General features: G+C 39.9%; 1 protein-coding gene across 8 annotated transcripts in view; it reads right to left on the bottom strand.

Moving 5' to 3' along the window:
- Positions 1 to 18,744, bottom strand: part of dgkh (diacylglycerol kinase, eta) — an 86,938-nt gene that overhangs the window by 62,367 nt on the left and 5,827 nt on the right. For 6 of the 8 annotated variants that reach the window (XM_089002079.1, XM_089002085.1, XM_089002080.1 and 3 more), the window contains exons 3-4: positions 8,485 to 8,595; positions 5,791 to 5,949 (exon numbers count right to left, since the gene is read on the bottom strand). In XM_089002079.1, coding sequence (XP_088858205.1) covers positions 5,791 to 5,949; positions 8,485 to 8,595 — 270 coding nt within the window. The remainder of the gene's footprint in view (positions 1 to 5,790; positions 5,950 to 8,484; positions 8,596 to 18,744) is intronic. The other 2 variants (XM_089002086.1, XM_089002084.1) reach the window with 1 other exon arrangement.

Raw genomic sequence — 18,744 nt, 5'->3', positions numbered from 1 at the left:
AAATCTGCTCTTAAATGTAGTAATTAAAAAAAACATAATTTGTCCGTTGGTTCCATGAGTAAGTCTGAAAAAAAATAAAACTAAAAGAATATTAATACATTGTGTTAATACGTCTGTGTAAGCTCTCAGTCGTACAGGAGTGGTCCATCGATGAGAAGGTTTCTTCAGCCGACATCTGTACTTTTTTGAAGGTGTCGGACGTTGCGCCTCCTATCCAAGAGGCTTCGTCAGGGAACTAAAGTCTGACTGGTCGTATCGGCCCTATTTATATATCCCTAATGTCCGGACATGGCGGCGCCGTACACAGCTATGATAGGTCCCTACTCTCAGGTTGGGGGGAGCAGAGGACCACTCCCTGTGGCCCCACTGATTGTTGTTACATTCCTGACTAACGACTGGCCTATTTGCCCGACTCCCACCGGTATCACCTCATCAGCATTACGAATGTTGCCTAACCTGTTTTGCTTAAGCAGGCTATTGTATGAACGATCCAAATTTAACCTTACCCCACCAGACCGGTTTAATGAAGGATTTAGTTGTTTGATGAGAATCGCTTCTTTTACCCCCCTTTCAAACCTTTTATGTTCTTTCGCTAAGATTTTAACCTCATTGTTGTCAAATGAGTGGTTGCTAGCTTTTAGGTGCAAATGTACTGCCGATTGAGGCCCACTCGTATTATCCCTGCGATGTTGATAAAGTCTTTTTTTGAGAATTTGTTGAGTCTCCCCAATGTACTGCCCTTTACAATTTTCATTCTTACAATGTGTTGAATAAACTACATTACTTTGTTTTTCATTTGGTAGCCTATCTTTTGGATGCACTAATTTTTGCCTTAACGTGTTTATCGGTTTGAAATAAGTAGGATTTTGTGTTGCCAAAGGACTCTTTGTAATTTTTCAGAAACTCCTGCAATGTAAGGTACTGCTACTCCTCTCCTTTTTGTATCTTGAGAATTTTTGGTATCATTCCCTATTCTTTCTTTCTGACATTTGTTGAATGACCACTGAGGGTACCCACAGTTAGTGAGTGCTCTCCTGATATGTTTTGACTCCTTTTCTCTACCTTCAATGCTAGTTGGTATTAGTTTAGCCCTATGCTGGAGGGTTCTGATAACTCCTAGTTTGTGTTGTAAAGGGTGGTTAGAGTCAAAAAGTAAGTATTGGTCAGTCTGCATAGCCTTCCGAAAGACTTCTGTTTTTAGCGCTCTGTCCTCTTTTATAATTACTTTACAATCCAAGAAGGCTCGTTCGTTCTCTTTAATGTCCTCACGAGTAAATTTAATGTTGATTTCTACAGAGTTGAGGTGATCTGTGAAGGATTGAATTTCTTGTTTTTTAATTATGACAAAAGTATCGTCCACATATCTAAACCAGTTGCTGCATCTTTACCTTGGACCAATGTTGCTGTTCAACTCTGGGGACTTGGAGCTGCTCTACTGGGTGTGTGTGTGGGTGTACAGCGGAGTGCACCAAGCTTCCTTCCGGGAAAACCAAAAAAACACCTGGTGTTACATTTCATTGGATGCTGTCTGTTTCGACTTGTTTGTCAAAACAAGGAGTGATGGGTGTTGAATTGTTCCTTTGAAAACATATAGAATAATTACTGAGAGCAACGTTGAAATACATTCACATTGCTTCGAATAAGAGCAAAGATCATGACTATTAGCGATAACTCACTTTGTTCCATCAGACAGGAAGTGTGCTTAACCACATAATAGCAGTTCTCTCAATCCAGGGTGTTTTCTTTGTAGTTGCTACAGCAAAATGCATTTATTAAATGCAAAAGACATGTTGGCAAGCGCTAAGAGGGACTCGGCTGAATGGATGACGAGGAGAATGCTTTGGTGAGGCAGTGTCCGTCAGAGCAGCAAATGGACGAAGAGCACTACGAGGAGAACGTGACAACCGGAGCGATGATGTGGAAGGCACAGATCAGAGGTCTTAATGTTTGTGTATATATGTGTCTGCGTTAACCAAAATATGCCAACCCAAACAATGTCAGGCTCTTGGCTAACACGTGGTTGCACCATAGTGTGCGTTTTATGGCTTTTTACAGTTTCTTTGACACGCCCAGTCGCACAAAAATGTTTCCCCCCACACTAATAACACAAACACACGCACATAACTGTCTTGAGGGAAGCTCTTATGAAAGCTGACAGCAATAGTGGACAAAGCGTTCCAGACCCGCCAGGAGCAACATACAGTACCATGTCTGAGGCCATTTTAGCCATGCTATCATGAACATACATGGACCAACTACAATGGGAGTTTGTGCAATCCCAGAGTAAGGTTGAAAGGCCTTTAAAACACATGATGTTTGACTTTCGAGGGAATAAAACAGAACATGGCATTCAGACAAGCAACAAACTGTAGTACACAAAGAATGGGAGGTGGACTTATTTTAAACAAATATTGTTTGGTTTTGCTAATAAGACCGGAATTAGAACCCGACTGATATTTGACTTTTGGATCCAGTAGTAGCAGTATTAAAGATATCCAGTTCAATACATATGAAGCATGTTGAAGTTTAAATAAGCCATATAGACATTTTAGTTACTTCTCCTTTAATAAATATAATGCAATGTATTAAATGTTGCATTTTTTTGTGAATGCATTCATAAAAGTGTCAAACAGCCCAGTCATTTCTTTTAAAATAAATAAAATGTATTTCATGCAGGAAAAACTATGACATACAGAGGGTGCTTTTCAGATTGCTTCCTTATAAAATGAAAGATATTGGGCCCTACATCATTTCCAATGGCAAATTTAGCACAAAGTGCTGTCTAACTGTGCGCTTGGGCGGAGTTTTCTTTCTTTTGGTATTTTGTAATACTCAAGTCATCAAAAACGGATGTATTTGCACCTCAAGCCAATCTTACGGCATCCCTCCTTCGCAATGAAATGCACGCCAGAGAACTCCATGCTTGAACAATTCAGAAACAAAGATTAGACTCGCTGTCGTAAGTTCATCACATTGCCAGGGAAACTGTAGTATTTCTTCCTTCAGATGATGTAGTATGCCACGTGTGTGTTTACATTGAGCTATTATACTACTTTCTGTGACCAAATTAAGAGGTGTGTTGGGGGCAAGGTTCAATCATTTTCCGGCACACCCACACAGGTGTACATGGCCATGCTCGACTAGACTTACACTGGCACACAAATGAAGTTATCGTATTTATTTGAGTATAACGCGCAAAACTTTCTACCTAAAAAAGGACTCAATGTTTGTGTGCGCGTTATAAACGAGGCATGGGATAAAATTCTCATATATATTCAAAGGACAACCGATGCCTACGGACAAGTTGTGTCCATAATTTGTAAAATCACTTGAAATGACTTCTACTGAGCGTATTTTACAAAGATTCCACCGCAGATACTTTTAGGTTTTAAGACTCGCGCTGAATATTCAGGAAATCTCGTTTTTGAGTTGGTGACGATACCTACCGTGACATCACGGTAGGTATCGTCACTGACCGAGAAAGCGACACACAATGCATTTTGCGGTACTTTGTTTGGCCTGAAAACTTAGTGTTGATCCGTGTTGATGGCAAATTAGAAGGAAAACACATAAATAACGCGATGGTGAATCGTTGTGTGTTGCACTAAGACTACTATTTGATACTCATTGACACAAATTCCCAGCAGACAAATCAGCCCATTTCCAACAGAGCTTGGGCGCCATCTTGTGCATTTTCTGGGACGCTATATTAGTGTCATTGGCGGCTCGAATTGATATGGGAGGACTCCTTTAATTGATTGCAAACATTTATGTTCTCCTCTTCAGAACTACAGTAAAGTCTCGTTATATCGATATCGGTTATATCGATAGTACCGCTTATTACAATACTATTTTCATTTCCCTCGCACATTTCTAGTCTTTTTATGTATAATTAGTACCGTTTAGTACAATACCCGGTTATTACAATAATCCGGTTATGATGGTGCTCCTTTTCATCCCCCGCCGGCCATTTTTGTTGTTTATATCGATATATCCGTCGTGCCATTGGTCAACTTGGTCACGTGTCTTGTTACGTGAGCCGCCATCGGTCGCACCATTGGTCGACTTGGTCACATGAGCCACCATCCGTCGCGCTATTGGTCGACTTGGCCGTGTGACTTTGTCACGTGTCACGCCATCAGTCGCGCCATTGGTCAACTTGGTCACGTGTCTTGGGTACGTGTCACGCCATCAGTCGCGCCATTGGTCAATTTGGTCAGGTGACTTGGTTACGTGCCCAGCACCCGTGTAGCAGAGCCATTTTCATTTTCAGACGCTAGCTCGTGTGTAGCAGACGAGATTGAAGTGTTTGGGTTAAAAGGTAAAAATGGGAAGCAGAAGAAGATTGATGACTTTTTTAAATTGTATACATAATACAGTAAGATGTAAGCGTTGCAGTTTCCCTGTTGTGTTATGTACATGCCCACTGTACTGTATATGAATGCAATCGTTTTTTGCAACAATGTTTCTTGTTTTGTCTGCTGAAGCGCGATGATTTTGAAAATTATTAACATTCCATACTGTGTATTTAAGGACAGCCGATGTCACTTTTTATTCAAATGCAAATAAAAATGACGTCACGCCAAGACGTCTTGCATGAACATCTCTCACCCAAAAAAAAATGGAGCTAATGGCCAGCTCCGTTTCTTATATGGCGCTTGGCTGCCCTCTTTTGGCGGCTTTTGTTTAATGCAGTTCGGCACAGGATCGGATATATCGATAGTCCCGGTTATATCGATATTTTTTCGGACTCCCTTGAATATCAATATAACGAGACTTTACTGTATTTCAATCATATTCATAACTGGATGAGTCACAAGAAAGCATCTTCTCCAAATCTGAACTCCGTGAGCCCATTGTTTTGTTTATTGAGCAAGGCAGGACGACCTGGCGTGATGTCACGAACTGGGGGCGGGACTTTCTGAAAATCCCCAGTTTTGAGCTGATTTGTGGCAGTTTTTGGACACTAAGTCATTGTTATTGGTGTTTTGCATTTGACTAAAAATATCAGCCTGCGTGTTTTGGGTATTTTAGATGCCATAAAACGTTTTTCTGATGTCCGTTAGGAAACAAAAAAATGGTGTCGGTTGTCCTTTAATGCTTTATCCCTTCCAGGGGGGAGCAGCATTTCCATGGCTATTCTCCATAGGCCCCTCAGTTTCGATTCTCGGAAAGACCCGGATCACGCACATTCCTTTTTTTTGTTTAAATGTTGCTCCCCTCGCCCACACTGAAATGTGAGTTAAGCATTGCTGTTTTACACAACTACCAGTATCCAGAGTTTTGATTCAGTGTTTACATTGTCATTCAGTGTTTACATTGTCAATAAATGATTTTTATCACAATGCTTGATCTGAGCTGAGAAAAAGTGCAACAAAATGTTATCCTGATTTTTAATTGAGAATTACGAGTGCGTGTTATACTCGAATAAATACGGTACATTCATTCTTATGTCAAGTGCCCCTGGCATCACAGGACCAAAACAAGGTATTTATTGTTTAGCAGTTTCTGGGTATATGTATGATAACTTAGGCTGTTGGAAATATGTTGGTGACTAATGATCACAAAATGATGCGCTATACTTTTATGCTGGTTCCAACTAAAGGTTGACCGTGTTAAGGAAATATGCCATTTATCAACCGGGCTCTAACTGTGTCTTCACACAATAGGTATGAATTAATGTTAAATGGAAACACATTTCGACAGTACGCAAAAGCGGACCCAATGAGATCGCCATAAGGCACGAGTGTATCTCTACAGGTGATGGTCTTAAGACCTTACTGTGCTGACCCGAATTCTCACTAGGCCCTCCTCAGATCCGCTGGGACCCAGAGGTGGGGGTGAGTGCCGCGCGCCAGTCCAGCAGACTGACAGAGCTCGCCAGCATACGCGGCTCCGGGAGACCCAACGCAGCGCTCGCTCTTGCCAGCGGCCCAACACGCTGCCGGACTAGCACACGCACATACATGTACATGGACCGGAAAGTGGTGAAGGGGGCGGCCATGAAAGTTCGAGTAAAGCAATAATGAGGAGAAAATAAGAATATTGTGACATGACGTTTTATTCAAAGAAAGTTAACCCGTAATTTAATATCTACGGAATAATCATTATCGGTCATTTCAAAATAAGTCACACATACTCTCCAGTGACACCTCATCATTTTGTCTGATGTCTATTGGATAACTGCATCATGATATCAAGATAAAGAATTCATCGTTTGAGTATTTGAGCTCAAATTTTTTTCCAGTTCAAACCTGTCAAATTTTGAGTGTCGTGCCCACTTTTGTGATCCAGGAATTTTGCACGAAATTTAACAGGCAATAACTCGAAAACCGTTTAAAATAAGAGGGTAAAACTTTGGATTAGTTCGTTTTGCATCATAAACAATGTTCCCTCCAATTTTCCATCTGTCTGAGTATTCACATAAACTCTCAGAGCTTTTCTTGGAACATGGTGAGTAACATCTGACTTGTATACGGTAGTGAAAAACAGTATCACACCTATCGAAAACATGCAATCATACAAAGGTATTAACCATGGTTTCACATTGTACACTAAATCATGGGAACATGTCATTTAATAATGTTAGACCTTTGAAACATGCAAAAGAGGCTCATTCAATGGGCTGGTAAATTGCATACATGTTTGAATGTAGCGTAGCACCTCTCATCTGTGGTGATTGTGAGTCAATGTATGCGTTAAACTATTGTGGTACTGAGTGTGCACCCTCGGTCGCAATACTGAAACTGTGATGGAAGTGGGAATTGTCTGGTGTCCTGTTTGTAGATAGGGGTGGAAATGAAGGAATAAGTGAAGAAATGTAGTGAGAAGGTGAAATAAGTGTGCAATTGCTCATGCATGAAGCTTAAAGGGAAGTTGATCACAAAGCACTAATAGAACAGATATTCAGACAAATTGTTGAAGTGTCACAGCTGTGTTTCTAGGGATTTATGTGAAGTGATATGGAATGAGGTGCTACGCTACATTCAAACATGTATGCAAATTTTTAAATCTTTTCCTTTCGGCTTTTCCCTTTAGGGGTCGCCACAGCAAATCAATGTCCTCCATCTAACCCGGTTTTGTGCATCCTCTTCTCTCACACCAGCTGCCTTCATGTCCTCTTTGACAACATCCATAAACCTCCTCTTTGGTCTTCCTCTCGGTCTCCTGCCTGGCAGTTCAAGGCTCAGCATCCTTCTCCCGATATAGTCACTCTCTCTCCTCTGGACATGTCCAAACCATCTCAGTCTGGCCTCTCTGACTTTCTCTCCAAAGCCTCGAATATGAGTTGTCCCTCTAATGTACTCATTCCTGATCCTATCTAACCTGGTCACTCCCAAAGAAAACCTCAACATTTTCAGCTCTGCTACCTCCAGCTCTGCTTCCTCCAGCCGCTCCAGCCTGCCTGCACACGCTTCTTCACCTCTTTTCCACACTCTCCATTGCTCTGGACAGTTGACCCCAAGTACTTAAAATCCTCCACCTTCTTTATCTCTTCTCCCTGTAGCATCACTCTTGCACTTGGATCCCTCTCATTCACACACACATATTCTGTCTTGCTGCGACTGATCTTCATTCCTCTCCTTTCGAGGGCATATCTCCACATCTCTCGTTTCTCCGCCACCTGTTCCCCGTTCTCGCTACAGATCACAATGTCATCTGCAAACATCATGGTCCAAGGAGATTCTTGTCTAACATCGTCTGTGAGCCTGTCAATCACCATAGCAAATAAGAAGGGGCTCAGAGCTGACCCCTGGTGGAGTCCCACCTCCACCTTGAAGTCCTCCTCCGTCACACTGACAGCACACCTCACAACTGTAAACATTTTTTAAATGTAAACAAAATAAATAAAGTGGTGTGTAACTAGTTTATTTCAAGAATTGAGACTCAATTGTTTTCAATAAAAACTAGAATGTTCACACTTCAATTGGAGAAAGTTAACAGTGTGGTAATGCCTGTTTACCCCCTTTCTTCTGTTAAGTAACAAATACAAATAATTTTCATCGAATTCTCATCCAATATATTTGCCACAACATTGTTCTGAAAATAAGAATTTCTTAATGTAGGACGACTGAATATAAAGCAATATGTCACACAGAACACCAGTGCGTGTTAATCTAAATATAATATCTATAATCAATTTTATTAAAGCAGCAGTGGGACTTGTTGAAGACTAAATTGTTTCACTTATTTATTGAAAGAAAAATAACATAGTAGGTTGAAAAAGTAGGCATGGTTGTCCTATTGATGACTGTGTGCCGGTGAGATGTTGGTCGGGCTAAAGAAAGTGTGATTTTTAAACTATGCAGAGGCTTGAAAAAGTAAACGTAAAGGGGTATTAATACTTTTTTAAGCACTGTAAGTGAATGTAACTTTTCCTGTCACGAAAATGCAATCTAATGTAAATTAGACTACTATTTGCATACCGTATTGTGGAAACGGTTCTTATTGTTTTTACAGTTTGTTAATTCAAGTGTACATTACCTTGGCATCTTTGGCGTAGTAGAGTGTTCGGCCTCTCAGTTTGAAATAACGCTTCTTCCACCTCTGGAAGGAGCTTGTCTGTTTCAGCAACAAGCCTTCCTTTATGCTCGTCTGCAGGAAGGGAGGGGAAATAAAAGAAGCACACGTTAAAAAAATAATAATAATGGTTCCATGTTGTGCAAATCTGCTTTCAACTGCATTGTGAAAAATGAAATATGTTTAAAATCCTCTTTGTGCAATTGATGTAGTAGGAGGATAGCTGAACATAGATTGTGTCCATGTTAAGCTTTTTTTTAGCCCAATTTGGAGTCAAATCATTGTCAGATAAAGCGGCAGACCCAGCCGCAAATAACTGAAGCAATATTCCTGTGTTTTTGGTTGTCACATATTGAGTCCACAATGACTGAAATGTTGCCTTTATGTATGTTTGTTTCAGAATTGACGAGAGCTTCAAATACAGTTGAATCACTACTGCTTTGTGCGATCCGCATTGATGTGGCACTGGAATCACATCACTCAAATCCAACTTGAATTACGATTATGACTTGCAACTTGCTTGCCAAAAACTTGTGAAATGCTTGAACTGATGTGGGACTTGGCATTGATGCGACTCCACTTGACTGAGTTGAACCATGCGACTGGTTCTTGAATTTTAGCACAGTTTGTCGTTTTAGGATATACAATTTGAGCAACATTTTAGATTTCCCAACGACCAGAGTGAACAAATGCCCGCTCCGAAATTATTTCCAAATGCTCCCCCAATCAGCATCACTCATTGGTGTTGGTGGACCTAAACACCAACAACAATACAAACAACTTTGATGGTCTTTACTTTAATGAATTTGATTGAATGAAATATTTTGCTGACGACACTGGCAAAAACAGAATGGCAAAGCATATGGTTTGAACCTCATGGAATGAAGACCGACAGCATCCAACTTTATTCGTCACAACTAAAAGCACAAAAATAGATAAGATAATATTTCTATCCTTTCACCCCCACCCCTACCCCATCCCTTTACAATTGCTGCTGTGGACTGCAAATTTCCCCATTGTGGGACGAATAAAGGTATTCTGATTCTGATAAGTCACAATTTAGCTAGCGTTACAAACATTCGTTAGAAATCAATAAAACTATGTAATTGTGGAAAATGCAAGTGGAGCTACATAATATAACTCACAGTGAGAAGATTTGTGGTAACTGTCCGAACCCTGTGTTTCAAGTGTGTAGTTTCCATCTGCATTGATTTGTTTGACAGTCAATATCAGCTTAAATTGCAGTGCTAGTGACACCTACATGACATTAACAAACTATAACAGGTTGGACATATCGGGAGCAGTAAAGCTTTTGTTTTGGACTCTCCATTATTATCGATTTAACTTTCAAAATGATCAAAAAAAATTGTTTTCACCAAATGATACCATCATAGAACAAATCCAGGATTGACGGTTTTATATTTCAAAACAGTCCCACAAGAAACTTCAAGATTTTTTTATTTTATTTTTTTACTCAAACTGTTTCAAATGTTTTTGAAAATATTTAGTCAAAGTAATTTTGTAATCTTTTGGGCATCTTCCGGCGATGAAAAATGTATTGGGTGTTTTTACACCATGATAAAAGGATTTACCGTATTTATCGAGTATAACGCGCAAAACATTCTACCTAAAAAAAGAACTCAAACTTTGGGTGCGCGTTATAAACGAGGCCTGGGAAAAAATTCTCATATACTGTATATTTAATGCTTTATCCCTTCCAGGAGGGGACAGAATTTCCATGGCTATTCTTGCCCTTCAGTTTCGATTCTCAGAAAGACCCGATCACACGCATTCCTTTTTTTGATGGTCTTCATTTCCTCGCCTCGCACACACTGAAACGTGAGTTAAGCATTGCTGTTTTGCACAATTACCAATATCCAGAGTTTCGATTCAGTGTTTACATTGTCAATAAATGATTTTTTATCACAATGCTTGGTCTGAGCCAAGAAAAAGTGAAACAAAATGTTATACTGATTTTTAATTGAAATTTAGGGGTGCGTGTTATGCACGTGTGCGTGTTATACTCGAATAAATACGGTAAATGTAATGAGATAAATCCCAATGTGTTTGTTTCTTAAGTTTAAAGTATTGTTCTTATCATAAGCATTCCAAATGATGGCAGGATGGTGGTCGACTGGCTAGCACATGGGCCTCACAGTGCAGAGGTGCAGGGTTCAATTCTCAAGAACCTTAGAAAGAGTAAGTAGTAGAACCTGCTTCTGAAATCATTGTTTCATATTAAGTCTTGTAAAAATACTATTCCCAGGATATAAACAACTGGTTTTTCCAGAGGAACGATAAATACATCATCGGCTTCTTCTGCTAACTATAGCACTCAAAAAAAAAGTTTCCACCAGTCAAAACCAATCATCACATCCTCACAACAGCACCACAAACATATTAGTGGTTTCCACGTTGGAAGGGATCGAAGGTTGTTAAGCAGAAAGCAGACTGAAAGACGGGAAACTTCTATGATGGCAAGAATAGGAGTCAAACTTTCTCTGACTCTCTCTAGCTTATTATGTGATGCATGCAACATACACAGTAAACCCATGGCTGCACGTGGAAACGATAAAACATCCACACTGACTCAGGCGCCGTCGCACGTACGTGCGCGTGAACACACACAATCACGCAAGCACGGACACACACACACACATACACACACACATACACACAGGCAGTGAGGCTATTTATAGTGCAGGAAGGCTGTTCTTGGAGGGGGGAATTACAAACAGAGACACAGGCCTGAAGCTGACATCCTGCCCACCAGCTGTGTCAACTTAAACACAGAAAGACTGCACTGGACTACAAGCAGACACAAGATTTAGCATGGAGTGAATGAGCCTTCAAAATCGGCGTGATATGTGTCGTTGACAAAAATGATATCTGAGACATGATTGCCTTGCTTTCAGCTTTAAAATCAGAAACTACTGTATCTTCTTCAAACTTTCATTAGTTACCATATTTATGAATGGTTACTCAAATTTAAACAAATGAATATTCATTCATTCATTCAAGAATCTTGTAACTCGTACCCATATCACAACTGGTGACAATGAAAAAAATTACAGATTTTGACAAACTCCTTGAAGAATCGAGTTCACACATAACAATTATCAGCTAAGAATTGCAAGATCAATAAGAATTGTGATTTTTGAAGATCTATGGCATAAAAGCCCAACATTGACATCTAAAAAACTGTTTATTTTAGGAACCAAAGTGACACAAAAGGGATCTTATAATGGGTTCAATAAATGTCAAACCAGTTTTTTTTTTTACAGAAAACAACACTGATAGCTATTTTTAACAAATCTCCCACTTAAAAGGACAACCGACGTCACTTTTTTGTTTCCTAACTGACATCAGAAAAACGTTTTATAGCATCTAAAATACCCAAAACATGCAGTATATTTTTAGTCAAATGCAAAACACCAATAAAAATGACTTAAATAGTCTAAAATCTGCAAAAAATTGAGCTGCGAATTGGGTATTTGCCGAAAGTCCTGCCCCCAGTTCGTGACGTCACACCAAGACGTCTTGCCTTGCTGGAGAATCAAAACAATGGCTTCAGATTCGGAGAATATGCTTTCTTGTTACACATCCAGTTATGAATATGATTCAAATAATTCGGAAGAGGAAAGCATACATGTTTGCAATCGATTAAAGAATTTATTCCCTGCCATTTTGAGGCAACATTGGGGGGAAATGGATCACCCAAAAAGAGGCAGAAAATGGCGACCAAGCTCCGTGTGAGGAATTACTCAGCACGTTTCAACAGGCTGATGAATTCCATACATGGAGCTTGGTCGCCATCTTCTGGCTCTTTTTCGTGCAACATGACGTTTTCAGACCAAACAAGTACAGCAAAATATATTGACGTGATGGAAGGATTGCTACAATGTGCCTTTTTTCGGTCAGGGGCGGGTCTTAAAAGGTAAAATATAGCTATATGCGGTGGAATCTTTGTAAAAGACGCTCAGTAGAAGTCATTTCAAGCCATTTTACAAATTATGGATACAATTTGTCCAGAGACGTCGGTTGTCCTTTAAGTTACAAAAGTATCAATTTGCTGAGGCCTGAAAGTTAAGTGATGGTTTCTTGTTTTGGTGGAAAGAAAGTGAAAACAGTGCAACGGTTGTCAGCCAATGTTTTGGTAATTCCCCTGCTCTGTTTTCCATTAGCACGGCTGATGGCCAAATTCCTGGATTAAGGTGAAATACCTCCAATGTGAACTTCCCTATAAGGCTTTCTTTGACGCTCACTTGCAGTGGCCATCAAAGCGCTAAGACGCTCTTGTGAAGTCATCGCCCAATTTGGAGTCAATAAAAAATCCAAAATCTGTTTTTAAAGAGGGTAAAATGAAAGGCATCATGGCAGACAATACATTTCAATAGTTACACACAAAAACTAAACTGTCATCAGACAATACTTCAGGATAGTGAGCATCCGAGATATTACCTTCTCATGTGTTCTAATGCATAGTGTTATCATGTATTTTCTCATAATGTAGTTTTCTTGTCGTTCCTGACAAGCTATTTACATTGTTTCATTCTTCCTTAATTGCCGTTTGCAAACACTTTTTGTTATTCACAGAACACCAACTCTTCCATTTGTACTGTGTAGGCCTTTTTGTGAATAAAAATTGATGTCAAATAATTGTATCCTCGTCAACGTTTTTTTCCGTAAACTCCTATCCGAATTATTCCGAATCATAACAGGCAGTAAGAGTTTGCAATTGTTTTGCTTTGCTTGGCAGAGGGTAACAATGTGAACAGCAACAATATCACATCATCATCCCAAATGCATGGTGCAAAACCAAGTGGGGCAATGTGTATTAAATTATGTTGAGTTCAGTTACAATGCATCGTTATATATTTCTAACTTCTTCTTCTTCTCAGTTGGGGTTTCTTGTTTTTACTTATTATTTTTTTGCGGTCTCGACAAGACTAATAGCAATGGCAAAGAAAAGATACAAACATAACAAGCATTTGCTCCTCACTCTATCTCATCTGCTTTCAATGCAGGTTGATTGTATTTTTTCCACTAACATTGGTGACTCACATGTGACATAGCCAGCGGACAGAATTCTACCGATTACAAAGGTCCAGTTGAAAAAATCCACTAGTTCATTCAACTTAACACAATTGACTGCATCAGGAGAAATATTGAAGAGTAGAGCAGTTGGAAATAAAACAACCTGGTTTTGACATCAAGGTCCCAAATGTGTTCTCTCTAATTGGATGTTCTACATTCCCATTTTGTCCCTTCTTGGCTTTCATATTTCCTTTCCTTGTCTCCATATACTTCCTGTAGCCAAGTAGGCCAGAAGTGATCTTTAAATAGCGCTACCGCTCTTCTCCGTCGACTGGTCTGTTCTTCAGCTAAATTGTGATACAGAGGCTAAGTACTGTTGCGGAAGAGAAATGAGTAACCTGAGTGCCATGCAGCATCCGCCCACTCACACCGCTTGGCCACCGGCAGGCCAACAACTGCAACAAACAAGCCGACACAATAGACAAAGGCAACAGGAGCTCAAATTGACCCAGCAGCTGCGGTTGGTCAATGTAAGGTTAAGTGGAGCAGTGAAGCATGTGCTCCTTTTGACAAGACCCAGACAGTCAGTTTAACGAGGTAGTTGCATACGCAAGACTTAACCATCTATGAACTTCAGCTTGGCCTAGCCACAGTCAACAACAGACCCCATTACGCTAATGGTCCCTACTGTCTTAGTTTAAAGCTCCTGAGCTTTGTGTGCCAAGCCAATTACGAGTCCTTGTGGAGCCTATCTGATTAATGAGTTTGCTTTATGAAAAAAAACTTCTATCCTAATCTATCCACCCATCTCTCAGTGGGGAAAAACTGAGCAGAGGCTCTTAACTGTCTCAGATTTCCTATCGCTGATTATATCTTGACTCAGGACACTGATAAAAAGAATATTTAGACACCAACAGGAGCTGACCAATTACGACCATATGGTTTTGGTGCCTACTTTTTGGGAAGGCCCTTGTCAAAATTTACTGAATATCAGAATAAAATATGCTGTCACATTAGAGAACATGATGACCTCGTCAGAGCCGTAGAAATTGCAAAGTATCGTTGATAGATTGCAACCAATCGATTGAGTATTTCTGATACTTGTGGCATCATTATGAAAAAGGTTGCAATACTACTGGAACATTGTACGATTCCCACCCTTTATACCTCTCCAATGACTGAATGAAAACATTGAGACGATGCAAAATTGAAGCCTCTGAGCCGCAACAGAAGATTAAATTGTATTGATTTTAGCAGCTCAAAAGATTTTTTTTTTCTCACTATGTCACCACCCTTTGTGGCTATGACTTACTTGCTGGTGCCGGGCAGAATCCCCACACCTCCAAAACAAGCAGTGCTCATATACATTTATAGATACTGTATAAAAAAAATCCTCGTCTCACCCCTCAGGTTGTGTCTGTCCCACATTCACATTGTTGTGTCCCTTGCCAGGGTGTGTGTGTGTGTGTGTGTGTGTGTGTGTGTGTGTGTGTGTGTGTGTGTGTGTGTGTGTGTGTGTGTGTGTGTGTGTGTGTGTGGAAAGGGGCGGCCGATGCATGGATGGGTGAATGGATGGATGTATAATATTTAACAATACAGGCTCAGGGTGTGCGAGATTGTAAAGAAAAACAGTCATTAATGCATGGATATAGTATATAAAAATAACACCCACTTGTAAATTGTCAATAGTATTGATTTTTTGAAAAAATAATTAGTGTATATTCGATTGAACAATTCGTGTCATAAGAGGGTCCAGCCCAACAATTTATGTAATTGTGATGGATGTGTTTGCTTGGATAAATCAGGAAAATAAGCATAAAAAAAGTTTGAATAGGAGCTGTCGTTTAAAAGGTCACTCATCTCATGAATGAACAAAAGGAAGATATACAGTAAAGTCTCGTTATATCGATATTCAAGGGAGTCCGAAAAAATATCGATATAACCGGGACTATCGATATATCCGACCCTGTTGGCATGTAATTTTCTCCGTGCGTGCATAGAAATAGTATCGATATAACCTGGACTATCGATATATCCAATATCGATATAACGAGACTTTACTGTAGTTGCAAAGTATGAAATGAGGCTAAGAGAAAGACTCCATATTCACATGTTTCCCTGTTATCTAATATTGCAAGAACCCTATGGGACTTTGGAATAATAAAGACCAGGACACATATGCACATATTCAAACTCCAGTTAAGTAAATTTATGTGTTGGTCCCGGCCTCAAATCACATCCTGCTTAGTTTTCTCAGCATGTATACAATACTGCAACTGTGGCGAATAAGCCATTTTACTCATCCGTCCCTCACATTATTGGCCTCGTGGAGAAGATGACAGTCTCAGTCATCATTCCATGCATTTAGAGTCCATTATGCCTCCATTATGAACTTATTTGGTTGACGAGAATGCTACGTTTGTGAAGCCAGAACAATTAAGTCTTTTAAATATCTTGACAATATGCTTACTTTTCTCAAGCATCTCCTATGGCTGTCTACGCACACTGTGCTTTCCGACATAAGTAATTGTACCGGTCTCCTCCTCACAACAACATGCTAAAATGTCACCATGGAGATGAGAAAATTACAGCAGTGTCGCCGTGAGTGTGGGTAATTCCTCTGTCCCCAATGTCCTTTGTGCAACATTGTGTGTGTGTAAGTATGTCAGGAAGATACTTGGATTTGTTGATGTTGCCAAGGCCAGCAATTTCTCACAAGTACCTCAATCATATTCACCACTAGCTTTGGAAGGAGTCATTGTCTCAGTGAGAAAGGGATTGCATTACACCACTTGTTTGGAAAGGGTGAGAAATGGTCATATTCATGATGACCTCGTCAGAGCCGTAGAAATTGCAAAGTATCGTTGATAGATTGCAACCAATCGATTGAGTATTTCTGATACTTGTGGCATCATTATGAAAAAGGTTGCAATACTACTGGAACATTGTACGATTCCCACCCTTTATACCTCTCCAATGACTGAATGAAAACATTGAGACGATGCAAAATTGAAGCCTCTGAGCCGCAACAGAAGATTAAATTGTATTGATTTTAGCAGCTCAAAAGATTTTTTTTTTCTCACTATGTCACCACCCTTTGTGGCTATGACTTACTTGCTGGTGCCGGGCAGAATCCCCACACCTCCAAAACAAGCAGTGCTCATATACATTTATAGATACTGTATAAAAAAAATCCTCGTCTCACCCCTCAGGTTGTGTCTGTCCCACATTCACATTGTTGTGTCCCTTGCCAGGGTGTGTGTGTGTGTGTGTGTGTGTGTGTGTGTGTGTGTGTGTGTGTGTGTGTGTGTGTGTGTGTGTGTGCGGAAAGGGGCGGCCGATGCATGGATGGGTGAATGGATGGATGTATAATATTTAACAATACAGGCTCAGGGTGTGCGAGATTGTAAAGAAAAACAGTCATTAATGCATGGATATAGTATATAAAAATAACACCCACTTGTAAATTGTCAATAGTATTGATTTTTTGAAAAAATAATTAGTGTATATTCGATTGAACAATTCGTGTCATAAGAGGGTCCAGCCCAACAATTTATGTAATTGTGATGGATGTGTTTGCTTGGATAAATCAGGAAAATAAGCATAAAAAAAGTTTCAATAGGAGCTGTCATTTGAAAGGTCACTCATCTCATGAATGAACAAAAGGAAGATATACAGTAAAGTCTCGTTATATCGATATTCAAGGGAGTCCGAAAAAATATCGATATAACCGGGACTATCGATATATCCGACCCTGTTGGCATGTAATTTTCTCCGTGCGTGCATAGAAATAGTATCGATATAACCGGGACTATCGATATATCCGATATCGATATAACGAGACTTTACTGTAGTTGCAAAGTATGAAATGAGGCTAAGAGAAAGACTCCATATTCACATGTTTCCCTGTTATCTAATATTGCAAGAACCCTATGGGACTTTGGAATAATAAAGACCAGGACACATATGCACATATTCAAACTCCAGTTAAGTAAATTTATGTGTTGGTGTTTTAGTTTTCTCAGCATGTATACAATACTGCAACTGTGGCGAATAAGCCATTTTACTCATCCGTCCCTCAGATTATTGGCCTCGTGGAGAAGATGACAGTCTCAGTCATCATTCCATGCATTTAGAGTCCATTATGCCTCCATTATGAACTTATTTGGTTGACGAGAATGCTACGTTTGTGAAGCCAGAACAATTAAGTCTTTTAAATATCTTGACAATATGCTTACTTTTCTCAAGCATCTCCTATGGCTGTCTACGCACACTGTGCTTTCCGACATAAGTAATTGTACCGGTCTCCTCCTCACAACAACATGCTAAAATGTCACCATGGAGATGAGAAAATTACAGCAGTGTCGCCGTGAGTGTGGGTAATTCCTCTGTCCCCAATGTCCTTTGTGCAACATTGTGTGTGTGTAAGTATGTCAGGAAGATACTTGGATTTGTTGATGTTGCCAAGGCCAGCAATTTCTCACAAGTACCTCAATCATATTCACCACTAGCTTTGGAAGGAGTCATTGTCTCAGTGAGAAAGGGATTGCATTACACCACTTGTTTGGAAAGGGTGAGAAATTGTCATATTTCTGCATCCAGAGTTGTGGGGGCTGCATTTGTCTTTCCTCAGGTTGGTGCTCCTGTGCATCTGCCAAAACCAATTACTGTGGGAGCACTCTGATTCCCATCGACCAGGTCACTACACTTCGTTGTGCTGATTTTTTTTTTCTGATGGAAAGGTTGGTGAGATGTTTCCCATCTCCATGCATCTGGAGCAAAAACACATTCTTTAAAAGTGTGAGAGTACTGGATTGTAATTGGTATACTCATTCGTTTGGTGCGTGTGATTTTCAAGGTGGTAATACTGTCTCATCAAAAGATTTGCCTTTTTAAAAAAAAAAGGAAGGATCTTTCCAGACAATCATCACAACTCTTGGAGAGTAGCGGTTGTTATGTTAGTGATCCAACTCATCTTGTCTTTTAACATGTCTACAACTGAGCAAGTCCTACAAAGGAAATGGATGGTTGATATACTGTGACAATTTACTATTTCACTGTCAACTACAATAAATTGAGGGTTGAAAATCTCTCTCTCTCTCTCTCTCTCTCTCTCTCTCTCTCTCTCTCTCTCTCTCTCTCTCTCTCTCTCTCTGTGTCTTTCTCTGTCTAACTTTCTCTGTCTCT

Source organism: Hippocampus bargibanti, linkage group LG08 (assembly GCF_051943395.1).
Source record: "Hippocampus bargibanti isolate YZ-2025 linkage group LG08, ASM5194339v1, whole genome shotgun sequence".
NCBI classification, from domain to species: domain Eukaryota; kingdom Metazoa; phylum Chordata; class Actinopteri; order Syngnathiformes; family Syngnathidae; genus Hippocampus; species Hippocampus bargibanti.
This window is presented reverse-complemented; position numbering and strand designations above follow the sequence as displayed.